Source organism: Pangasianodon hypophthalmus, chromosome 12, assembly GCF_027358585.1.
Source record: "Pangasianodon hypophthalmus isolate fPanHyp1 chromosome 12, fPanHyp1.pri, whole genome shotgun sequence".
Classification (NCBI taxonomy): domain Eukaryota; kingdom Metazoa; phylum Chordata; class Actinopteri; order Siluriformes; family Pangasiidae; genus Pangasianodon; species Pangasianodon hypophthalmus.
In genome coordinates, this window is record NC_069721.1 from 6,113,107 (window position 1) to 6,139,835 (window position 26,729).

The 26,729-nt window shown below is 37.5% G+C and overlaps 1 protein-coding gene across 2 annotated transcripts in view; it reads left to right on the forward strand.

Moving 5' to 3' along the window:
- arhgap27 (Rho GTPase activating protein 27) overlaps window positions 1–26,729 on the forward strand; it is a 28,490-nt gene continuing 1,761 nt past the window's right edge. The window contains exons 1-15 of one of the 2 annotated variants that reach the window (XM_053238806.1): window positions 1–508; window positions 2,415–3,344; window positions 17,847–18,314; window positions 18,799–19,017; window positions 19,145–19,225; window positions 20,899–21,006; window positions 21,935–22,006; window positions 23,880–23,947; window positions 24,063–24,150; window positions 24,235–24,336; window positions 24,439–24,537; window positions 24,672–24,777; window positions 26,144–26,266; window positions 26,367–26,465; window positions 26,558–26,635. In XM_053238806.1, coding sequence (XP_053094781.1) covers window positions 2,472–3,344; window positions 17,847–18,314; window positions 18,799–19,017; window positions 19,145–19,225; window positions 20,899–21,006; window positions 21,935–22,006; window positions 23,880–23,947; window positions 24,063–24,150; window positions 24,235–24,336; window positions 24,439–24,537; window positions 24,672–24,777; window positions 26,144–26,266; window positions 26,367–26,465; window positions 26,558–26,635 — 2,584 coding nt within the window. In that variant the 5' untranslated portion in view covers window positions 1–508; window positions 2,415–2,471. Of the gene's footprint in view, window positions 509–2,414; window positions 3,345–17,846; window positions 18,315–18,798; window positions 19,018–19,144; window positions 19,226–20,898; window positions 21,007–21,934; window positions 22,007–23,879; window positions 23,948–24,062; window positions 24,151–24,234; window positions 24,337–24,438; window positions 24,538–24,671; window positions 24,778–26,140; window positions 26,267–26,366; window positions 26,466–26,557; window positions 26,636–26,729 lie in introns of both variants that reach the window. The other variant, XM_026915508.3, reaches the window with a different exon arrangement.

Here is a 26,729-nt window from a genome sequence, read left to right on the forward strand (position 1 = left end):
CTCTTGAAGCAAACTTTTGACATGAAAGTTGAACTCTATTTTGTGAATGACACATTTACAGATTTTTAATGTTGTCCAGCCAGCATTAAAGGAGTCAGTCAGGAGAAGCTGGTGGTATTTACTTAAACCTAGAGCCTGTTTTTATTCCTGTGTCTGTGTCTGTGTTGCCGTGTGGTAGGTTCTGAGGAACAAGTCACACCACTGCTCCTTCTCTACTTATCTGATTATTTTTGTTCAAAGTGTTTATGTTCACTTTGTCTCTCCTAATGCATTTCTGACTTCATAGATGTAGATTAAAATGCACACTAGTACTAAATATGTGCGCACGAGGCGCCTTGCAAGCATCTCAGCAGTCACACTCAACACGCCCTCCAGACATACACACACACACACACACACACACACACGTACGCACCCGCACACACACCCGTCTGGATACGAAGTGAAGACATGCCACCTGTTAGTGTGTTTTGTCTGTGTAAAGAAGTTTGCTGTCTGCTCACTATAGGTAAGCCTTTATCATCTAACATTTAATTTACACACTCTGACCACAAATTTCACGCAGAGTAATACTGTGTGTGTGTGTGTGTGTGTGTGTGTGCGTGAGTGTGTGTGTGTGAGTGAGTGAGTGCTCGCTCTGCACTCTTTTTATCTTCCTGCAATGAATAAACGTATAGAGTTGGCTGCTGGAAGAGCTGTTAATGTTTACCTTACCATAAAACCCTAATACTCTTGTATTGTAAATAAACTTGTCATATTAGATAATACTGCAGGGATTAAATTACAGTTAGCATTAAATTACAATCATTTTTAATGCTAATGAAAATATGAAATGAAATGGAATTATAAATGCTAATGAAATTATAAGACTTTTACCTCTTTCTGCCTACCCTGTTTTCAAATTTTTGGCATATGTGACATGCCACACCTGGAAACACCTTTTTTGTGACATCATCATCTAGACAGACACTGTTGGGTAAATTACTGAGGAAGCGTAAACTGATTACATGTCTAATGACAACTTACCTCACTTAGTTGTATAATGCTCTATAATGGGTCTAACTCATTTCTTTGATTTCTTCTACTTTTGTGTAGCATAATATTTGACTGGCTTATTTATCTTATAATCAAAGTACAATAAAAAGAAACATACTTTACTGACTACTCATATTATTTTTTTAAAAAAATTAGCAGTCATTAATTATTTTTCAACTTGTTTTTAAGATTCAGCTTCCAAGCAGATGCCTGAGTTGTCCAAATAGCATTTTAAGACACCTATATTACCATGCTTAGGCACTATGTATTGCCATGGAAATAAATTCACTTTGCAGGCATTTTTGTTTTGCTGGCATAACAAATGGTGTTGGAGCAATAATGCAGGAGCTTATTATACAATCTGTTTAGAACAGTCCTTTTATGGGAACCTGATGTCTGCATGTAACAACATGATGATTTGCTGCTGCTGAATGATTTCCTGTTTGTGGGTTGTGACTTCATTTCCCTTCTTTCAAGTGTCTCTGCTTTGCTTCCTGCAGTCGGTACTGTGTCACACCTGAATATTTCACTTAGTATTTTGTATTAATATATAAAGTGTAAGTAGCAATGCATCTCAACCAACTAATTGCAAAAAGGAAAAGAATTAAGAATACAGATGCATATTATATGCATATTAACGCATATTATATGCATTTGTATTCTTAAGTCTATTCCATTAGCTCTATTGCACTTGTGTACAGTAGATACATGAGTCATAAGTTTCTACTGTGGTAGATGCAGTTCCTGAATTCTGAAACTTGAGCAGCTGTTTGTTCCCAGACATAAATTATGCCTAGTCCAAGGGCTCTGAAGGATTGCAGAATGAAAATGTATATTTCCCAGCTAGACTCAGTTTCAGGAAAACCAGCTCTTCATGTTTGCAGGTGATTCAGTTCTATTGTTAAGTCTTTGTGCATCACATAGCTGGCCTCACCCTTTGCTCACTGCACTTGAAATAGAACCAACAGAAGTAGGGTTTTTGTTCCTCTTGTCTGTCCACATTCCTCTTTTCTAAAAGGATGTGGGGTTCTGGAAACGTTGTTATACATAGTCAAGAATTTAGAAGGACCAAAATGTTTGTTAAATAATTTGTTCTCAAAGGCATGATTGATTTGACACATGATCCTTAAAAAGACAACGTTAAACAAAGTTAGATTGCTTGTACATGATCTAACTATATGACATTCATAACTATATGTCTTTCAGTCCACAGTGTACTCAACCAAGGTTCAGTCAAAAAGAAAACATACACGTAGTGGATTTAGCTGAAGATCATGATTTGGACTAATTCATGTCAATCATCAGAGTGTGCAAGGGTGAATTAATAAAATATCTTTTTGTCTCCCTTGAACATCACTATTTGTCTTCTTGACTTCCAGTTCCAATGATTATCCACTGTGAGCCCTGACCCTGTGAACACTGAGAGCTGGGAAAAGATGTCGCTCCCGCAGTTCGTGATGGTGAACTTTCAGTACGAATACACAGCACGCGACGGCAGGCATGTGTCCATCAAGCCCAACGAACGCTATGTACTGGTGGCCAAGACCAATGACCACTGGTGGCATGTACGCAAAGACGAGGCAACCAAACCTTTCTTTATCCCAGCCCAATATGTCACAGTATTGTCCTCTGAAAATGAGACTATTCAACCTTCAAATAAGCAGGATGTGCAGGATACTCCAATGCCATATTCTGACACAGTGCCCCCTGTGTCTTTGGAGGTGACCATTAAAGACCAAAAATTCATCAAGACAGCTAATGAAAAGCATGAACACAGGATCTCCAAGGTTGTCATTCCAAGTGATCAGTACAAAAACAAATCCTCAGAGAATGTGCCATATGAGGCTAAAGCTGAGCCAGGGCTTGATCCTTACAACTTGTACAAGGACGCAAACCAGTTGGATATTAGCCAATTTGGTTTAACAAATTATTTTTCTCTGGTTAAAGGGGAAAGTGCATATGCTGTCTCCCAACCACATATCCCTACTACTAACTCGCAAAGAACATTAACAGTGCCCAGTGAGATTCAATCAAATGAAAATCCTCATAATGACCTCAACGATGATATTCGAATGCTCATACGGGCTGGCTGGGACCCAAAAATATGGGACCTCAAGGAAGACCGTATATGTGAGTCTGTAGATTCAGTAAAGGATTCAGTGGTTCAGGACACTAAAGACAATGAGAGAAATGTGGAGGTAGAAGTGGCACTGGTCTCTCCAGTTTCTCCTTCATCTACATCTCCTTCATTTTCTCTACAGCAGAGTCCTGGTTCTCCCACTGACATGTCATGTGCATTCACTGAGAAGGTACAGTCCATCTTTATTTATTCATCCCTATGAGAATTATACTTAAATGAAAAGGAAAACAGTCTATCCATTATGTTCTGTTTAAATTTTTAACTGCAACACTACTAAACTGCAACTGTAATAAAAATTATTATACCAATTGTTTGACTCAGTTTTCTAACCATTAAAACATTTTTATGCATCAGATTTATTTTACAGATATTATGTTAAAGTAATTTGACCTGAGTCACATAGTTTGTACTGCTAATAATTTTGATGAAGAGATGGGATATTTTCAAAATGACAGTTGCATTGCCACATATTTAGAAGGGATGGCCTGGGTGAATCAAGCAGTACATTCACTGCTGAGTAGTAAACAAAACCTAAGTGTTAGTCATGCACATGGCCCCACTGTGTGGTGCTGTAAGCAACAAAATTTGGAGTGCAAAGAAATGGTGTCAGAAAATAACAGGCTAACTTCACATCCTCAGGTAATGCCTGCTGGAAAAGGGAATTGAGCACTGGACTTAGACTTATGTACATGCAGTTGTGATTATTTTAATCTGCCAAGAGCAGTTTTGAAATTCCTAAAGTGACCTCCAACTGTATTATCAAAAGACAATTATAATGTGTTGTATGTTTGTGTTAGAAAAGTACGTCTGCCAATTAACTAAAGGTCACCTTCTTGGAAGGCAAACTAATTAAGAGTAATCCATAAAATGTCTGTTATTTGACTGACTTGTGTGGAAACCTTGTACCTCTGGGCAAATGTTTGTAGTCTTGGTTTATAGTACTGGACTCTTGAATTTCATCAGAAGGTTCTAAGGTGTGGTATAAAGCTCACTGATTCAGGAAGATGATATTTATTTATTTATGTTTGTGATAATGATGCCCATAATCATAATACTGTCTGTCATAATAATCACTCTTAATATCTAATGTTGATCATAATACTGCTTTGTGACTGTGTGCCAAGTCAAATTTTTATTAAAAAAAAAAAAATTGCAACAGTTCCAAAACTAAAGGAGATAATTCTCAATGAAAATAAGCTTTTTAGATTTTTAGATTTTTTTGCTTTTAATGCACATAGCTGTTGTTGTACGCTATATATTCTTAGCATCAATTACATTCATTCATAACATTCAGTAGCAAGCAATGTCCCATTTCTGCAAACATAGTTCACTCATTTACTACCAATGATCAAATGCTCAGTCGAAAAGCCTTAATCGCTATGGTGTTTTGTGCCAAGCAATCTGCATGTGAATGAGATGCATGTCTTCTGTGCTGGCTTGGTTGCTCTATTGCTATGGGGCACCCAATGAAACAGGCCCTGAAGCAAATTCAGTACTTTTATATATATATATATATATATATATATATATATATATATATATATATATATATATATATATATATACAGCACTGTGCCAAAGTCTTAGGCACCCTATTTGTTTTAGTACAAACTTTATTGGTTTTTATTTTATGACTTCTACATTATTGATTCAGTACAAAAACCTTTTAGATTTCCAAACATTAGTTTTCCAGCACAAAATTAAATGTTATAGAAAAATGTCTGTATGTCAGTAAAGAAAGCAGCATATTACATAAGAGACACTTTTCAGACAAAAACATAATGAAGGTTGCTGGGTTTTGCTGCAAAAATAAGAAGCAAGTCAAAGTCTCCAGAAGAATATATATACATTATATATGTTTATATGTTAATATGTTTTGTTTTATATACAGTATGTTAATTTACTACCCTATTTGATAAATCAAAGCATTCACATAATTTGATCAAGCCTGTCAAACATGTGCCCCTGAGCTGGGAGCAGCCTTCTCAGTTATTCCACTAGGGGGCAAAATAGATTAATAAACGCAGGGCTATAAACTCAGCTATTGACAAAATGTGAAATGATAAGTCATTTTTCATTAGCAAGGTAAAAAAAAATTATATATTATCCTAATGAAATCTGTTTTCTAATTAAGTCCACTATACTAGAAAAATGTGGAGAAAAGTTCAAGGGGATGAATATTTTGACAAGGCAATGTAGAGTAACCATAATTTGGAAAGTTTGTTTTCTTGGTAATGAATTACAATCTGTTTATCTGTTTTGTAGGTGATGTATGTGTTCAATCTGTTAGTGTAACTTTCCAGATAAATTCTGATAAATGAACACATCTAAGAGGAGTTGCTGGTCTATGAAGCTGATTTTTTTTCCCTCCAGCTCACTTGACATAGGTCTAAGAGTATCAAGACAACTGACCAAAACTGACCACAGTGTTTGCATGAGATTTATTGTGACTTTATTGTTGAATCTTTAACTGTTAATCTCTTTTCACATGCTTTATGATGTCAGTCAACAGTAAATCATCAGGTAAAGGTGATGGTGATGAAATTGAACAGGCCACACAGTTCAGCGCAGCTGTCTTTGTGCCAAGGCGCTGAAAGAGTTAAGTTCATGCGCTCCTGGTGCGCAAAACACTCCCTACGGACCAGCTTCCCAACACGACTACCTGTTTTCCACACACAGCATCAACTTGCCCTAGGATCATCCGTCGTTTCACGAGGGATTTAATAAGAAGATAATCATTTTAACTCTTTCTAGAAGGAAAAACACCTGTTGCACGGTAGGCTGTGGCACTTTCTCTGTAGAGGATGTAGCAGATCCAGGTGAATCAGGAAACGCCTTTAGTTTTAATTTGGTTCCCTTTTTTCAGGTCCTGAAACACCAGAGGTTTCGTGTCAGCAAAATAACTTCTCCTTTGCCTTTAAATGACTTTTGGGTTGAGTACTATGGTTCGCGGCTACATAAAGTCTGTGTTTAAATAAATAAAATCGCATTCTAGCGCACTAAAAGTACGTGAAAGTAGCAGGTAGCCATGGAGACCGTGTGAGAATGCGACCGTCAGTGGTGCAGATTTAATATACTAGTTAATACGGTAGTATTAATGACGTAATAAAATGCTCAGTGCCTAGTATTTTGGTGGTTTAGTGGTTAGCACGTTTGCCTTGTACCTACAGGACTGGGGTTTGATTCCCACATCTGCTCTTTTGTGTTTTCCCCCTGCTTTGGGGGTTTCCCTTGGGTACTGTGGTTTCTTCCCCAGTCTAAAGACATGGCTGTTGTGCCTCTAAAATTGTCTCTAGTGCATGATCATGCGCTGCGGTACCCCGGTACCCCAGTACCCTGTCCACGGTGTCCCCCACCATGTGTCCTGAGTCCCCAGGGATAGACGACCCTGTGACTCTGTGTAGGATAAGTGGTACAGAGAATGGATGAATGTTTTAGTATTAGCTCACACTGATGACATCTACTCCTGATGAGTAGACATAATTTGGTAATTTCATTTTTGGCATTTTCAGCATGTTCAGACAACTGAATTCTCATAATTCCATGTATATGGAATACTAGTTAATACGGTAGTATGCAGTTGGGGGTAGTATGCAGCTGTGTTCCATATCTGCACTACTACATTTAATTTAACTTATTGTATTTTATATTTTATATTTTGTATGTGTACGTGTTGTATCTTGCTACTGACCATGCTGCTGTAACACAAGAATTTCCCTCATGGGATCAATAAAGTATATCTATCTATCTATCTATCTATCTATATGAGTAAAGAGCAGTGAAAAAGTGACTGTGAAATCTCACTCCACACTGAACTATAGCTCTTTGAAAGAACTAAAAGGCCCCTTTGGAAGTCTGCCACTGAAGTTCTGGTCTCCATGGCAATTGGAGGTCCAAGTATGGCACAGCCGAGGTGCAGCAGGCTATAGGCCAGGGATATGCTAATGTAGGCTCTTACTGCTTACTGCATGACCGGAACCTGTGCTTGACTTATGGTTGTGGTTGTCTTTTGTGTTTTGTGTGTTAGAGGGCATTGGTTGGGACTCATCTGAATTCTGTTGATATTTCTGCATGACATAATGTAAGCAAAACATCAGTGACTTCTTTGTGTATGACTGTGTGATTCACTGGGAAGGGATACATGTGATATGTGCGAAAAGTACAGGAGAGACACAGAGAGGCAGTTCATGGAAAGATACAGTTTTAAAACCAATTGCGATTAAAAAAAAAAAAAAAAAGACCTCCTAAAAGCATTCGTTCTATTGTTTAGTCTACTAACATATAGATATATCTGAGGGTTGTAATTCAGAATACTTTGTGTGTCAAGTTGACTAGAGAAGTAGACATTTTGGCATAGTAATTTCTGTGTACTTTTGTAATAATGCAGCTTATTTATATGCTGTACAGTGCAAATTATGCATAATAGACATGAATACTGTATGTCTGATACATTTCAAATGACACCATTAGGTCTTCTACATTTTACAATTTACATGATAAGTTAGAATAAAGTTAATTTAACAGTGTTTCTGAATTTAGTCACATACAATGACATACTGAAGCAATGAGACACATTTGACCCTTAAGTTACTTAAGTTAATTTGACCCTTTGTTGCTTGGGGAACTTCACCTTTTACTTAACTTCTACTTAGAAATCACACATAGCCATGTGGAAAAGGGAAGATTAGGGAAGGGTTCCGTTATTAGCAGAACCCTTATGTGACCTTATGGGTCAGAGGTCTATGTGTAAATACAGTACATCTGACAGTATGTTTTATACAGTGGAATCATTTGATGAAGGGAGTTGGCAGTAACACTGTTGACATGATTGCAAAACAGTCAGGAGTATTTTTGTAGCTTCAGCACTTCAGCTTTTCTGAGAGTCAGGTTTGTTTTGTAACATGACTGTAATAGTAACATAAGGGAACAAGATTCTGACCATTAACTGCTGAGGTTCTAAATCTAAAGTGTTATGACAAATCCATTTTTATTAGAGACATGCTACTAGTGGCCTATGAATTTTTTTATTGAAATGTTTTAATGAAGATATTCGTAGGCATTGTAAATAATAAAACAGATTTAATTCTGTTTAATACTCAAGTTCTAAGGAAAGCTACAACCCAAAAAACCTGGGTGTGGCCCTAAGTTTAACTGTATATAACATTTCCTATAAGATAGCTGCACATTCTCGTGAATTCCTGAAAATGTTCTCGTAATAAATACTCGTATAGGACTTGAGCTAATGCACATGTAAATTAAGACTACAGTAATTACTGTTGTGGTCTTCCGGGGCTTCCAGTGTCACCTACTATCTTGAATCTACTTGAGAACCTTAAACATTTCATGAAGCATTGTGTGCCCGTATTCATATGTGAAAGGCTGAATCTGCTGCACAGAGCTGTCTCAGTGTAAGCACATCTGTATCTTCTACATTGTGGAGTGTTGGAAATGCAGCAGAACTGCTCTGACCGGTAGTGTGTGTGTGTGTGTGTGTGTGTGTGTGTGTGTGTGTCTGGATGAAGTATATGTATTCACAGGGGAGGTTTAGCTTCTGCTTGCACATTAGGTAATTTATGTAAACAATAAGTGTGTAGAATTCTGTGCAAAGAACTTTCACTGTCAATTCCATGTTTAAATGTTAGCCACAAATTTACTCAACAACAACACTGCTGTTATTAACATTAGTGCAGTTCGTAGTTTCAACGGTGCATTTATATCTTAAATAATTATCTAATTTAAAAGGGTGAAAAAAAATCTGATGTGAAATGTTGCCAAACATTATTTATCTGTTTTGTGGCCTGCAATTTTGCATCACCCTGCAGTTCAGCTCCTCAGAATTCTACCGAGCAAACATCAAAGCAACAGGCAAAAATTTGTTTTGTATGTAAATGTCACATGGAGCCTTGAATAAAGAGTGTGACTACGACACAGCAGCAGGGACAGAATAACAATTCCAAAGGTTTGGGTACTCTGATGAATCATATGGCTATGGTTGTCTGATTTTCTCCTGATTTTCTCTTCCCAGAATGTCTGTCCCAGCCTGTGTTTAGTTCCAATCCAAAAATGTGTCCTGTTGAAAAATATGGTGGTTTCATTTCACCTGTGCTTTATTACAATACAAAAGTAACAATGATGTAGATACATTTAGTCAGAGTTGTAAGATTATGTGAACTTCAAGTTATAAGAGTTATGCTTATGCTTATGGTGTATGTTTCAGCCCTGGTCATACTATTATAGATGTTTATTAGTGGTAGCTTGGGCTGACGTGTTTTATAGTTGTCCATGTCAAAATGAGCCCTCGCTGTTTGCTTACTGTCTGACTTGTGACCTTTAAAATGACTTTGCTGGGCTGTACAAACAACACAATTCCTGTTATGATCACATCTATCCCATGTATATAAACAAGTGGACTCGTCTCATATCCCCATCCAGACCAAACATGAAACACCACTGGAGACTGTAATAATCGTCACACTGAATACGATAAGTACATAAACAATGTGCTCACGTGGCATCAACATTCATCAAGCCATAACCAATACCCTTTGTGAGTTGTGTGTTGATGGGTAGTGTAACGAGCTGTCAAGTCCCTACTATGATCAATGATCATATAAACATACAGTGTGGCATTTAATTACTGTAGGTCTTATTCATATTTTTTCAATATAATTCAATTAGTTGATCCCAAGAAAGGGACAAAAAAAAGAAGAGCTATATTTATTCGCAGTGTATCAGCTGACTGATCGCATCCCCTAGGTGGATTGCAAGCATTTTTGGGTGACTCCTCTTTTCTACTGTAGGGGATTTCTCTGAGCCAACGACAGTAATAGGTAGCAGTGATTAAACTGTGTGTTTTGGTGTAGGGTTTACTGGTTAATCACATTATCTTGTAAAAGTGTCTGTCTTTTAACATTCAGATTCTTAGTCTTAAACTTAGTTATGGAAAATATGTTCAGTTGGATATAGTTTCGAATTAAGCTCAAAATACGGTTGTATAGCACTGGATGTCAAATGTGCTTTATGTAACATCCGTTTTTAGTTCCTTTGTGCTCACTTCCTTGTTTCAAATGACACTTGGTGGGTTTCCTATGAGCAACCCTGCCTGTCCTGCATAGTCGTGCCATTCAAAACAGGTTGTGATGTCAGCCAGAATACAAATATTTTACATACTCTTTTTCAAGTGGACTCTACTGCAATTCCATCCTGATTTGTATTTCAGGAAATGTTCATTTAGGATGGATATTAACCTGCTGGACATTGGTTTCTGTTCTCCTTTGGTATTTCAGATCATGATATTGAAGCAACCTTATATCTCAGATGGAGAGGGCATATATCCAACTCCTGCCTGACAGTGTGGTTGATAATCAGACTCTCTTTACCCATGGCACTACCAGCCATCACTGTATAACTGACGCTGTGATGCCACATGTTGCAGTGTACTAGATCAGACCTTCAGCATTCTGTGAGTTAATCCAGATTCCAGGCCATGCTTGATGATATAACATTAGGGGGGAGAGGGAGGTTTGGCCTCAATAGTGCTTCTGTGCAAGAAAGAGAGACTGTGTGTGTGTATGTGTGTGTGTGTGTGTGTGCTTGTGTGTGTGTGTGTGTGTGTGGTGTGATTGGGTCCTTGTCTGCCTTGTCAAGCTCTGTTCCATTGAAACAAGTAATTTGATTAAGTAAGCAATTGTATGCTTTCTTGATCTGTGCTCCACAGTCTGTCTCTTATTCATTTATACTAGCAATCAATTCTTTGTCGTATATCACTATGCTGGTAGACAGATGGACCAGCATGAAAATTCTTTGTCATAATCTATATTACTATGGGTATGTCAGTTTATTTCTACTTTATGTTAACTTAGATCCAATATTTGCAGTTACTGACATTTGACTTCTACAAGAATCGATAAATAATATATCAAAAAAAATTTCTGTTCTTCTTAAAACCATATGTTCACCTGAATATACATACAATCACTGGTCACTTTATTAGGAACACTACTACACTTGCTCATTCTATTGCTCATTCTATTGCTCATTATATCCAATCATCCAATCATGTGGCAGCAGTACATAAAATCACATCTAAATGAGTCAAGAGCTTCAGTTAATGTTCACATCAAACATTAGAATGGGGGAAAATGTCATCTTGGTGACACTGACTGTGGCATGGTTGTTGGTTCCAGACAGGCTGGTTTGAGAATTTCAGAAACTGCTGATCTCCTATACATAGAACAGTGTTTACATAGAATGGTCCAAAAAAAAAACATCTAGGATGAGCACCGGTTCTGTGGGTGGAACATCTTATTGATGAGAGAGGTCAGACGAGAAATGCCAGACTTGTTTGAGCTGAGAGGAAGGCTAAAAAGATTAGGAAAAGACCAGATGTTTTCCAATCTTCAACTGTCCAGTTTGGGTGAGCCTGTGCCCAATGTAGCCTCAAATTCCTGTTCTTGGCTGACCGGAGTGGAAGGTTCAGCATGTTGAGCATTCCAAGATCAGCTCAATCCAGTCTGGCCATTCTCCTTTGACCTCTCACATCAGCAAGGTGTGTATGTGTGTGCATATACAATGATTGTGTATGTTTGTGTCATTAATAATGTCCATGTTCTCTAGATTATGTACTTTTAATTATAGTACATCTTGTGCCACTGCCATTTTAAGACAAGATGCCACTTGAGGGCTCTGACTTCATTAAGCAGATCTCCTGAGATTAGAATGACTGTTTTAAAATTGTACTCATTTTATATATTCGGATGTGGTTGAATGTGATTTGTTTAAGCAAACTAACTAACTACTGATTTAAAGTCATCAGTCATCTACAAACTGACCATTTTTAAAAATCGTGAATAGGCCAAATCCTTGTGTTGCCATGTGTAGGAAGCACATTTGTTTACATGAATATGCAATGGAGAGTGTTCAGTTGTCTGATATCAGAAGCACTGGACTCTGTGGAAGTGAGGTCATGTAGGTTTAGGCTGTCAAGGTGAAGATTTGAATAACAAACTACACATACACAAGGAAGCCTGATTTTTACCCCCACCTGGCTACTTCACGCTGCCTCAGCCACTGTGTCAGAGGGGAAATACATGATTTCAAAGCAAAGGATCATTCAGAAGCATCTGACTCATAGCTGTTTTCATCAAAGAGTGGGAATAACAATATGCAGTGGGGACATCAACGTTCTCACCTAACCAGAGGAAAATGTAGACAGAGGGTCTAAAATTGTCTGCAGGTTGAATAGTGTAAATTTATTCAAAGCATGCACGTGAACAAAATAGGAGGGTGGTAGTAAAAGAATATCAGTATGCACATTGTCCTCTTTGAGTTAGCTGTAAGAAAGAATGCAAAAGCCACAACAGAGGCAAACTGTTATAGCTAACTAAGAACTGGTCTAGGAATAGATCATGTTCAGTAGTAAAATCAGCAACCAAGATTTCGGGTGCCACGCTGCGGTACTTGACTATGCTATCTTTCGGGCGGAAACCTACTGCATTTCAAAGGAAGTGTGTGTGTGTGTGTGTGTGTGTGTGTCTGTGTGTGTGTGTTTGGGGTAAGGGGTTAAAGAAGTACACACACTCACACATGCTGTCCTTGAAAATAATATGTAGAGCCACACCCACACAGGCATTTTCACCCTCACAGCTAATGGAAGGAAACTGTTTAGCAACCTGCACACTTTATCCTGTGTATTGTTCCTTCTTGACCATTTGCAAGCATGCACATGACCATACACATATTGGCATGTAATCTTTCTATAAAGCCTTTTACACACATTATATTAGCTATGTTCTGTCCCATCATAGTTTCCAGGCTAATTTTCAAGTGGACTTGCTGCCAAGAGTTGTAAAAAATTACATGTTTAACTATTAAACTATTTATAACTATTTGTTCATAAACCAGTATTGTATCTTTAAAATCTTAGTCTCTTGATACTCATTATTTTAGAATCAGTGATTTCCAAGTTTGTGTGATTTTTTCCTAAAGCATACAATTCTAAATTTTAAATGTCTACCTATAAACGCACAATGCACAACTAAATTTGTAGCATGTCACAGACATTTTTGACAGTCAAGTGCACCAGACTAAAGATGTCTACAGATGTTCAAATCACATAGGTGATGAAAGAGAAGTGTGAAAGGCTCTGGTTGAGTGAATCGCTAAATTTTTTCTCAGTAGTGAAAAAAAAAGGGACCAAATGATTTATGCACAGGCTTGTGTCTGTGAGTGTGTGAGAGAATGCAACAGTAAACTGAATTTGCATCTGTGTAGGCAAGCTCTCTTCACATTCTCTTCCGACACAGGACACTTTCTTTAGCACTGAGAGGAAGAGGATGTCTAATGGCTTTTGTCATCCCCAGATTTTGATTCATAGTTATAACTGTTTCATCCATTCAACTTAGTTTGCCACATTGCACCCACCTCTCTATTACTGTCCCTACTCTCACTCTCTGCTCTGTCTCTTTCTGTCTCACTTGCTCAAAATTTCCCCCTCCCCCACTAACACAGAGCAGGCACTTCTCTTTTCTTCTGTCCACAAAACACTGAACACGCAGCTTTCTGAAGATGCTGGAGTTTTCATCTGTGTGTTGATTATGGTTGCTCCAGTTCACCACGCCTTAGCTGTCGGTTAACTGCCATCATGAGCTTTGACTCTTGACAGTTTGGAGCTTCCAGAACAGAACCATGGTGGATTATTACTCCAAGGTTCGGCTCAACTGCCGTCCCAAAACGGCTTTGGCCTTCTCTCTGCATCCCCAGGTAGGCTTGAATTTCCGGACGACAACCTGTTTGTTAGTTTTAGGTAAACGTATGAGCTTTCTACTTATCTAACCGGCTCTAGTATCAGTAAAACCTTAAACACAAGTTGCTGTGGTAAGAGGTGAGCTTAGCAGAGGTGTTCCTTCTGTTGTACTAAGGTTTTTGTAAGCAGGAAGTTTTGAGAAAGCTGCCTGTGTACACACACTTCAAGTTGAGCTAGTTCCATTATAGTGATTTTAGCATCACATTGTTGTGCCTCTACTCTAATATTGCACTGCGAAGTGTGTCGCATTAATGAAACTAATGAAATTAGGGTTTGTTTGTTTTTTTTTTTTTTTGCTGTTAGTGGCTAGTCTGCACTCTTCCTGTTAGAAACTTGGTTGCAGAAAACACCTAGGTGTAACACGCCAAAGTGTGTGTTCGCTTTCTGGTATGAAGAAGTAAGACGTTCTTGAGATGTAACATGTTAACATGTTCTTCCTAGAAGAAGTAAGATGTTCTTCCTAGAAGATGTAACATGTTCTTCCTAGAATGCTGTGTGTGTTACAAAAGATGTGTGTCATTATCAGACATTATCAAAACACTTTCCAGCCAACAGTGCATGAAGAGAGTAGTAGTCAACGGCCACTGCTATTATACTGTTTGGTCTACTTCATTCAAAGTGTAAACTGGTCAGTAATGTGTGTGTGTGTGTGTGTGTGTGTGATGAGTGGCTTCAAATAATTAATGTCCTCATTTATACTGGTTGCTTGACACAAAAATATGTAGTAGATCTTTGTGTCCCATCAGTCTTATTCTGTATCCCATTCTTCATCTCTCTCTTGCTCTCTCCCTATCTCTATGTCTTTCTCACTAACTCACTTATTCGTTCTCTATCTCTCATTCTGTTAGCCTACTTATAAAGTGACATATGCAGGGTATATCCATGTCTCTGTTGGCTCAACACTTTCAGCTGATCTAATTTTATCCTCAAAAAGGTGGCATGCATTCTGGGAATTGCATATCTCCCTTAAGAACTTGTTTTCTCTTGCTCTCTTTTTTTGTCCCATCTCTCTTTCTCACAACCTTCTCTTGTGCATGTTTTGCTCTCAGATACCAGTTATAATGTTTTGGTTACCATAATTCAAGTTCCAGGTAAAAGATCTAGGAAAGATACATACAGTGGGATGATAAGGAGAGATGGAGCACTTGACCATCCTAACACCATGAGGAACACCTTAGCTCAAGTTGTGAAAAAATGTTTGTGAACTATTTGGAATGGCTTCAGAAAATATTTGACAAACAACACACATATTGTGCATTGTTGTATTATTATTATGCCATGAATTATTTAAATGAATTATTTAAATGGCCAATGTCATTGATGGACATGTACGTGAACCTCTAAGGTAATGGCCTCTTGATAAAGGAAAACTCAGGATTCCCCGTTGCCCGATAACTGTTTTACGGCTTGATCAAATAAGATTTTCATGGACCTTAATCTTGTTAAAGGGTAACAAACGTTACAGTCCTCCATCAGTCTGCAAACACTGTGTAATAACAGGTATCTGTTATATGTAATACGTTTTTTGTTATGTTCTGAGTCTGTCATAAGAAAGAGAGAGAAGGGTTAGGGCTACTTTGAGTTTATCCTGGAGGAAACCACTACTGTAAAAATTCTCTCTAAATACTAAAGACCAGCTTCATATTCCACACCAGTACCAGGACAATGTTTTGTGCAGAGATGAAACAGTTGAATTTCTCTGTAAATGTACACAGCCTGTTTTATCAAAACAAATCTTTAGACCTCGATCCTGATAGACAGGCCTTTCAAGCAAAACATATTATACATGTATTTACGGTAGTGTAAAGAGTTATAAAACAAAATACCTACTAACTAGCAATAATTAGTAGCTATAGAAAGTGTTTGATAAGGTAAATGCCATTAATAAAAATTTCCCCATGAATACCTTATATCTTATCATAAATCTAAATCTGCAGGCTTTTTATATCAGTGCGCTTAACTGGTTATGCGATTTGTTCAGTAATAAAATGGCAATATAAAATGCTGTGGGTTACAGTTTGGAGCCATTATTTCAGAAATCCATAGAATTCCAAAGGGCTCACAACAATCTAAATTGCACAGCTGAAAATGTTATTTTCTTTCTTTCTTTCTTTCTTTCTTTCTTTCTTTGAATTGGTCTCTGTTTGTCTGTCCTTCTTTCTCTCTCTATCTCTCTCTCTGTCTCTCAGAAATACCTCCTCAAAAGAGGTGTGGCCTCCCAGAATTCTCTTTTAGGGATACAGGTGAGCTGAGGACTTTATCAGTCTATGCAACTAAACATTGGGGTTAAGCCATGGCTGATGCGTAATCCCCAGTGTCTTGCTTGGCTCACACTTATATTTTGTGAAATTCAATAAGTTGTATATTTCAAAGATGTTAGTTTTTCAACTAATGCTGCTCTCAGACTGTCTCAAAATACCAATTTCAGAGCTTTGGGTATCAGCCAGTGCCCCATACTGATTTGACACTGAGTTATGAGAAACGAGTAACGACTTTTTATATAGGCTGTTGAGTTTTCTCCCTGAACAAAGCTTAATGGCAGCACGTCTTTGGATGGTAGATACATTGTCTGGCTTGAGTCTTTATTTTTGCTCAACATCTGTTTAGATACGAGGTATGTGATACCCTACTAGTAGTGTTAATACAAATCTGCATACAATATGTCCCTATGTTAATCAATATAAGCCTTTACCAGAAGTGCAAAAGTTGGAAAGTTACATCACTGCAGTCTCAGTATGTGTTTTGTTGGGGGGGTTAAAAACTTTATTTAAACTGGTAATCCATGTTTGTACTAATCTGATGGTCAGTACAGATTTTTGTATTGTTGTTTTTATGGACACATGGCACAGAAATGAAACTCCAAATAAAGAACCACAACAATTATGATTCAATTCCTGGAAGTATTCATTGTGCTTTTGTTTATTCCTGCTAGACTAATCAATATAAAATATATTTGATGATGCAGAATAAATAAACGTTAATTTCAGCATATGTTGTGTTTGTCATAATCAAAATAATTGCTGTCATTTGCAGGTACTTGAGTACTTGTGTTTAAAAGATATGGGTTGTGGCAGTCAATATGTTTTTTTTTACAGCATAAAAATTACGTCAGAGGCTAGAATCAGAAAATATGCAAAATTCAATACAATTCTGATCCAGTGTTTCAGGCCAGTGTCCACACTATTACCAAAACTCTGTATCAGAAAGGAACAAGTGTGTGTTTTCAGTCTTCTCTTGCTGTTGCACTTTGACACAAAGACAAAAGATGTACAAAAAAAAGATGTACATTGACTATAAGTTCACTGGGAAATTCCTCCCTGTTCCCTGAGAAGTTCTTTAAGGACTTTCCAGAAAAATCCTTAAGCGTAACCTTTCACAATCGTCCTAAGTTATTGCTATGTAACAGGTGTCATAAACTTTTCGTTATATCATAACTTGTACTGGCCCTGCATGTGTGCGTGTACCCTCTGGTCTGCTTTCTTTATTCGCTCTATCTGTGGGATGTGTGACTGTCTCTGAATAGGACAAGCGATTAGGTTGCGGTGGTTGTATGCTCGACTTGTTTTATTTCCTCTGTCTACAGGAAGAGATTTTTTTAGCGCACCATGTCTGACTACAAAAACATTGTTACCTCAAAAGGGAGGGAGGAGAATAGTAGTGTGGGTGCCTGTGTTATTGTCTTACAAAATGGCAATTTGCTTGTCTCTGTGTTGTGTTCATTGTGTGTAGAATTAAATTGCATGAGCAATATTAAAATCACTTTATCTGTACTAAACAGAGACATATATGCAAAAAGAATTATCTTATTGTCATATTGTCATGTCCTGACTCATGTTAACTTTTTATTCATTGATTCATCCCTACCAGGTTGAGGATGACGACCTGTCAGCAGTGTATGTAAACCTGCCCAGGGCACGTCAGAGCATCAGCAGCTTGCCCTCTGCCTCTACTTGGGGCATTTCAGATCCTCCTGAACTCCATGACACTCTGCTTCTAGGCTCCAAGGGATGGGAGATCCACACTGACGAGGAGAGTGGAAGAGAGTACTACTATCACCCCAGTACAGGGCGTAGCACCTGGGATTACCCGCTTAGCTCCTCAATGGAGTCTGAGCTGGGGGCTAAGGAGCTTCCTGTCTCCCCCACTCCATCCCTGTCTCCAGCCTGTTCACCCACAGATGGAGCAAGATGGACCTCAGACTGGGAGAGGGTGCTGGATGAGAAGAGTGGCAGACACTACTTTTTTAACCCCATCTCTGGACAGAGTTCCTGGGACCCACCGGATGACCTGCTGACGCCTCCTCTGTTAGGCAACAGTCAACAAGAAGGGGTGCCGGTAAGCAACACACACAGAAACTACAACTGTACTTGCAGCCTCTTTTCAGATCATACATAAGCTACTGAAATATAAAATAAGGGCTTGAAGCCCCGGTTACGCACTGTCAGGCTAGTTTTTACCACTTCAGCAAATAGATATCAAAACATGACTCGAAACTACACAATCACTAAAATAAATGAAGTGTAGATTTATTGCATTTTCTAGTGTTCCTGAACTTTTTTGCAGTTAGTTACAGCTAAAATGTAAAAACAATATTTTAGAATACACAAAGTGAGATCTGTATATAACCAGAAAATATGCAACAAAAAAGATTGTCCTACAATTGCACAATAATATTGCTGTGATTTGATCTCAATCTGCAGAAAAAGTAGGTTTATAATAAAACTCAAAATAACACTTAATTGGAAGCACAATCTAATATCACAGTCTATGACTACTGATTATACTTTATATCACCTGTCTGCCTGTGATCCATCATTAGCCTCCCCTACCTGAGGAGGACTACCCTGAAGATATTCCAGCAACTCTGGGGCAGGAGGATGCTTTGTCCTTTGCCGGTTCTTCAGAATACTCATTGGCCCATGTGAGAAAAGTGGTCATTCCCAGAGCGTGTCTAAACCGCAATGCTCCTGCAGGCTGGACGCTGAACATTGACCCTGATGGAGTCTGGGTCTTCACCAACGACCATACACAGGAGCAGGTAGTGCATACTTAGGCTTTTATTACAAACAGTACATACCCATGCCTGAGTAAAGCATTACATTTTTGTCTTTTCTTTGTTTTTATATTTGGAATGTCATAAATGGCATAAATGTTTGTGTGGACAGTGGATCAAGTCACTGGATGATCGGGGACAGACATACTATTACCTGAAAGATGGTTCCAAGTCTGAGTGGAACTTACCTGACGTAAGTGAAACCTTTTATCTTAAAATGAAATTCAACAGATACATCCCTTTATTTCTCTTATCACTGTTTATTTTGTTTAATTTCTGTATTATTTTAATCTTCTTAATTTATAATTAAATTAATTGATTTAATTAAAAAATAAATCAGTGGTTTCAGAAAAGCCTTAAATTAAAAGATGCTTGCTTATAGCCTATGTAGAAGTACGTTTTCACCTGGATGAAAGAGTGGTTTCTGGAATCATACCTGGGCACAAAGACAGACATACAGTACCACTTTAACATTATAAAATAATACATATGGAATTATGTAGTGCCTGAGAGAAGCATTAAACAAAACTATTTTTATAAATTGTAATAGTGTTCGTGATGACGTTTTCCCAAACTCTTGGATTCTCTGGGAGCTTCACCCAGGATGCTTTTCCTAAAGCTCCCAAAAAAAGGCTGAGCTCCTCACTGCTTCTCCTCAGTTCTAAGTTAAAACTACTTGCTTGGGGAGGCAATTTAATTAAAAGTAAAAATGACTTGTTTTAATTTAAAACTACCTTTTAAAATTTTGTTGCAGAAATAAATTTATACATGGCCATTAACTTTACTATGTAAATTTGTCAGAATTTGCCAGAAACAAATTTCATCCATAAGCCTTTACCGAAATTGTCTTTAGGACAATGAAAAAGCGCAGCTAAAATAAAGTCTGGTGAATAAAACACATAGATAACTGGATTATATATAAATACAGATAGAAAATTAACTGGGTATGAATTACAAAAAATAGACAGAAATTCACCAGATGCAAATAGCGATCAATTAGTTACACAGAAATAACTCTCTGTGTAACTATTTTATAACTCTTTATTCAGCTTTGCAAACTGAGTAACAATACACATTCCACAACACATTCCACGAATAAATAAATGCCTGTTAAGCAAAAAAGCTATAACTCCCATCACTGTTGAATCCATTTTCCACTTATTGCTCTTATTGGGACAGCATGGTGGTGCATCAGGTAGCAAGGCCACCTTACAGCTTTAGCACCTTACGGTCTGTGCAGAATTTAGCATGTTTCCCTGATGTCCACATGGTTATCCACCGGGTTCTCTGCTTTCCTCCTGCTTCCCAAAAACATGACAATAGGTGGACTGGCTTCTTTAAATTGCCCCTAGGTGTGAATGATTGCGTGAATGTGTGTGTGCATGGTGCACTGCAATGAACTGGCATCTCATCCAGGGTGTATGCCTGCCTCAAGTCCAGTGTTTCCAGGATAGACTCAAGATCCAGCGTGACCCTGACCAGAGTAAAACAGTTACTAAAGATGGATGAATGATAACATTAGACTGATTGGCTGCTGGCTCTCACCTACCACTGTATTCTTTCATACCTAACACTGGAGTGTGATGCTGCTTGATAGATCTGAGATATGTGTACAAACGTCAAACCAATTCTGACCGAACACCCCTGACACAGTACTGACTGTGAATTACTATAAAAAGATTGTGAGGACAACTCATAATATCCAGTAGTAGATTATTTTTTCTCTTGACTCAATAGTCATGTTAATAGTCATGTTTTCCTTGTAACAAGAAAAAAAATCTATGCACTGTAACCTTCATTTAATTTTTTTGTGTCATTTGTCTTCAAATAATAGGGAAGTTAATGAAAAGATTTCTCTCCCTTCAGCTTTCTGCAGGTTTGAGACAGTGCCAATTGGGAAATGGTGGGACAGTGGATCAGGGTGGACTTGGAATGATGAGAACCTGGAGGAATAGCACAGGATCTCAAGATGAGGTGCATGCGCACGCATACACACACACACACACACACACACACACACACACACGCTCAAGGGATCTTGCAACCTATGCATTGACGTATGTTATCCCTTGGAGCTGATGTATAATAATGTAAATAAAATTCATTCATTCATTCATTTACTCATTCATCTTCATAACCACTTTATCCTGGACTTACCTTAGTCTTATATGTGTAATTACAAAGTTATCCAGTACTGAAATGACAACAAAATATCTGCAGGGCGTTGGGGGCATTGTTGGACCCCTGCTTTGTTGGTGCTTTCAGAAAAAAATTCAGACCCCTTTTTCCTTATTTTAATACAATACAGGCTTCCTCTGAGCTGGATTCCATTCATTCAATTCATTCATTCATTCATCTTCAGCAGTCTGTTTATCCTGGTCAGGGTCACGGAGCCTATCCTGGAAACAATAGGCACACAGATTCAGTGACAACACAAAATGATTCTGTCATATTATACTCCATTATTTTATGTTGCAAAATAGATGATGCAAAATAATGTAATAATAATTCAATATATATTGTAATGTAATTGATCATATAATAATCATAATATACCAAAATTGTTATGAACAGTGAGGTATTTTAAGCTAAGATTTATTTATTTATTTGATTTTAATATGTTTATCATACCTAACAGTAGTTAACTATTCTCAAGATAAGACATATTTCATGAATCACTACAAAATGACCAATTGTAGTTAATCTAGTTTTCCTAAAGCAGCATTTGTTTCATACTTGTTTTCCGTTATCCAGGATATAATTGAATTATATGTATTAAATATTTTCATACTTTGAAAGTCATACTTTTACCACTGCACCTCATACTTTGAGTAAAACTGGTTGGAAAGAAATCAACAAACGAAACTGTGTGGGGATGTAAATGGCTTTTTCTCCCTGACAGAAACTTCCCTTAAGTCATCGGAGAAATGCTTCAGACAGCGATATGTCTGCCTCTCCAGAAATGCTGCATAATGTAAGTGACTGACCTGACTCATCCACTTGGCATCCACTTATACATACACGTGATTAATGTTCCATGATAGGCAAGGAGAGTATAAATTTATTTTCTGCATCTGGTTAGTGGTATGTCCAAGAGATGTAGTAAAGGAAACACAGAGTCTTAAATACAGTGCCTTCCAGAATTACTGGCACTCATCATGAAAATTAACAAAAAATAATTAATATATATTTAAGCAATATTGCACAATCAAGAGTGCTGTTGTACTGTATATCAGCACGGCAGGGATTTGAGGCTGCAAGCTGAATGCCACAGGTAACCACAGGCATGCTTATATTCACTACAACAGCACGATTGAGAGCATGACTCGTCATTCTTAAAACTAAAAAAATATGGAAATTTCATATGAAAATAAGTGTGAAGTATTATTATAATAATGGTATAGGCAGAAAGTGCAATTTGCCTGCATCCAATAATCTCAAATGCAAAGTTCTACAGTAAATTTTTCTTCATACTGAGCATTTTGATAGTATATTACACTTAGTTTCATATGGAGTTTTCAGATTTTTAGAGACCAAGGACATTTGATGTAGGAAACTGTAGGTGATATTAGTGTGCTTCATGGCGCCATCTACAGGCACGAGATCATAAGACCTGGACCTTTGAAGGTGGAACAGAAAATCCGAATAAGAGACTGACAAATAAAAAGACACTTACATGATCAAGAAATACGTGTGAATCCATCCGCAAACAATGCAGTAGCTACTCATATTATATTTGTCAGCTTTTTAATGCAACTACAATACAGTTTATTTGCTGCTGAGCACTTGGCCCCATTCGTTCCACCATGTCAGAGGATGCACCACAGTTGATGGAATGAGTGTGGCTAAGTTTCAGAGTACCTTCCACTCCAAAATCAGTTGACCAGTAGAGATTGAAGGTCAATGCCTAGTGGATTTTATTATTTTATTTGAAACATTTAGCATAAAATTAACTCCATATTCCAGGTATTTATATCTGGGAAGAACCTGCCAAATCAGAGCACAGAATCTCAGCTCTAGAAATTGTGTTTGAGTTTGTATCTACTTATTGAATTGCTGGACTTCTGGTGCAGAGTTTCAATGAACAGAAGATCCATTATACTGTTTTTAGGAATATTTCATTTTACTCTGTGCTGGGACTCCAGGGTTTGACAGGAATAATACAGAACATTACATTTTTTTTATATTAGCTTACTTATTAGTTACCACTAGGTATACACAATATAGACAGACATAATGGCTATGTATTGCTATTGCATGACAATGACAAGTGACAAAAATGTATCAGTTACGTCTCATCAGTAGTGTAGGTAATTGCAATTAATGTACTGTACAATGGTCATGATCTGAGTTATCTATTAATTCAGTTAAGTGTTTTTAAATGCCAAGGATTCCTCTATATCAGCAAATGGCAGCTGTATATATTCAGTAATTTTATGATGGTTCATATTGTGACTTCTTTTCATAATTTGCAGAGGAAATGATGATTACTGTGCACTATTACAACATTTGTAGCAATATTAAGTAAGGCTGGGGAAGGAGTATTTTGACAGAGGCTCCTAACACATGCACATATAAAGAACTTTAAATACTATAATTCTACAGGCACACTGTTTGCTGTCTATCTAAGCAGTGTAACACTACTGAGTAAGCCACACTGCCTACTAATAGGTTGACAGTAAAGACCTATTTATGCTAAGCTAAGAAACACAGAAGCGAGCAACTGTACACAAACATTTCAAAATAGAGTAACCATATATTGTTGACAAACTTGCAGGTACCTCTGCTGCCTCCTGAAAATGCAGCATATACACTGAAATCTTTGTATATCTTATTCCCATTTTTAGGTGTCAAATTTGGAGAAAGCTGGAATCCTCAACAAGACCAAAATATCTGAGAATGGGAAAAAAGTACGGTAAGGACAAAAGCTTGTTTTGCATAAATGTGCTTTATAAGGGTTATAAATAAAGTTACTTTGGGGTTTCATTATTTTGTGTAACAAAACTTTCTCGGCAATACTGTTTCCACAGAAAGAACTGGGGTCAGTCATGGACTGTTCTTCATGGAGGGGTTCTGACATTCCACAAGGACCCAAAGTCCACCCCAGGAGGAACATCAGTAAGTGCTGCAGCACTGTACATAAATAGTTGTCATTTTTACAAAGAGCCTACTTTTTAAACCAATGAATTTCTGTTTCCACAGAGCAAGACCAATCAGATTGTTCCAGAATTCACTGTGGATTTGAAAGGAGCAACAATTGGATGGGCTGCAAAGGAGAAGTCCAGCAAAAAAAATGTGCTGGAGGTATAAAAATACGGAAACCAGTTATACCTGTAGTGTATATTGTTATGAATGATTTGTTAAAATGTTGAAAAGTTTTTGAATTTTATTTTATTAATTAATTAGCTAAAAAGTCGGGCTGGAACAGAATTCCTGATTCAGTATGACACTGACAGCATCATCACCGACTGGCATAAAGTAATAACAGACACCATACGGCAACTTGTAAGTCAGACTAATGTCCAAACATTCTGATTCTGTTTGTAGAGAATTTGTATTTCTGTAATAGAGGTTTTAGCAATATTTTAATATTAAAAGCTTAAAAATCTCTAAAGTGTATTTATTTCTCTCTGTCTCAGGACATGGACCAGCACCACTCAGATGATGACGAGGAAGCCAGTGAAAAGTCCTCTAGCACAGAAAAGGAAGACAAATCAAGTGTAGACAAACGAAGGATGAGCAATGGTAATATAGGGTAGAGATTGCACCTTAACTGACTTTAAGTGAATTCTAAATCCAGAAAGAGTTCTTATATCTGGCCCACACATTCTAGCAGGTGTTGGGAATTATACAAAAATTACCATCTTTTTTCATTAGCTTTGTTGTCACCTGTTTATTTTAATAACTTATTTTTATAACTCATACAAATATTAATACTAACTACATCAAAAAAAAGGTTTCAAAAGTTATAAAGCTTGTAAACAAAGTTGTTTGTGAAGTATCATTGGCCATTGTGATACTTTTCATCCCGCAAGTATCTTTAAGGAGCAGACTTGAAGCAGTGTAAATTTTATATTTATCTTAAAAATATCCATGCATACATTATAAATTAAGCATGTAGCTTAAGGTCTCTGCAGCTTCCACATGAATCCACCATCCTTGGGGAAAAACAAGAGAAAATTAGACTTGTCCTAGAGTTGAGGCAGTCCACTAACTTGTGTGGGTTACTATCCCACTCCAAACAGGACAAAGACACTGACAATGACTGAGGTACACAAGGTCAGCAGGCTGCCACTCCAAGAAATTATCATCAAGACTTGTTTTGGGAAAACTGCTGGTCCAAGTCTGCCAAGAAAGAGAAGAAAGCCATTGCTGTACTAGAGGGTTAAGGTGGTGTTACAAGGTTGACAAGAAAGGAAAAGAATTGGGGGCCTAACTAAGTTGAGGGACAGACACAGGAGGTCATAAGGAGATATCTGTGTTAATATTCTGGTACAGAGCAGATGTATCAGAAGTTAAAAGGAAAAACATTGTTGATTGGTAGTCCTCTGGCTGACCCAACAGCATTGTTCAACCAAGAGCACCACTGGAAGTACAGCAGACAGGAATGCCTAACAAGAAGAAACTTCTACCTTGATATTACACTAACATACTGTAAATTAACCTGTGTTTAGTGAATGTGAAATGATACCTAATTTTTTAAATACTAATAAGGAATCCTTCATTAAATACATAAACATATAAGGGTATGAATCTAATTTCAAACAGCTCATGTAGCATAAACTAATGTACGGTCTTAAATGTTGCAGAAATTATGGGAAATATTGTGCACATAGTCTGCTAGGCTGCACTGTAGTGATCCTATCATTAAAATGAAATGTTTTAAATTAATATTTGGTATCTTAATACCATAAAGCACAATACAATACTTTATTATACAAGAAAGCATTGTATGAATTATTTTTTGTCGGAGCACGCAAACTTAGGGGGGATATGTATATGCTGTAGTTTGGTATTAATTCGAAAGTTGAATGAACCATTACTTTACATCATGAGGTAGTATGATAGTAAGACGCCAAAATATACTGTTTCTCTGTTTGTCCATTAGCAGGTAGGCAGCCTTCCTCTAGTTCAACGTCTGAGGCAGACCCGAAGAAGGTCCGCAACAAGCTCCGCAAGTTTCTCCTCAAAAGGCCTACTTTGCAGTCAGTCAAGGAAAAAGGCTATATTAGAGGTGAAATGACTGCTTAGGATATTACTTGCTTACTTAGGATATCTGTGTGGTTTTCATGTACAAGGGGTATGTAACTAAGATGTTTCACTGTCTGACATAGAAAACGTGTTTGGCTGTCATCTGCAAAATCTCTGTGCCCAGGAGAAGACTACAGTGCCTAGCTTTGTGATGAAGTGCATCAGGACAGTAGAGAAAAGAGGTACGGTGTGTTGTACAGTACTAGATCAAAATTAGATGCAACTTTATTACATTTTAATGTTGAGAGTGACCCAGTCTACTTTCTTTTCCCAGGTTTGGGAGTTGACGGAATCTACAGAGTTAGTGGGAACTTAGCTGTTATTCAGAAACTACGTTTCAAGGCTGATCATGGTAATATCTTTTTACTTAAAATACATTGTTCTCTTGTGATGTTTGTCAGTGTTCTATTCCTTTGCTTAAAATAATATACAGTGGTTTATCCTAA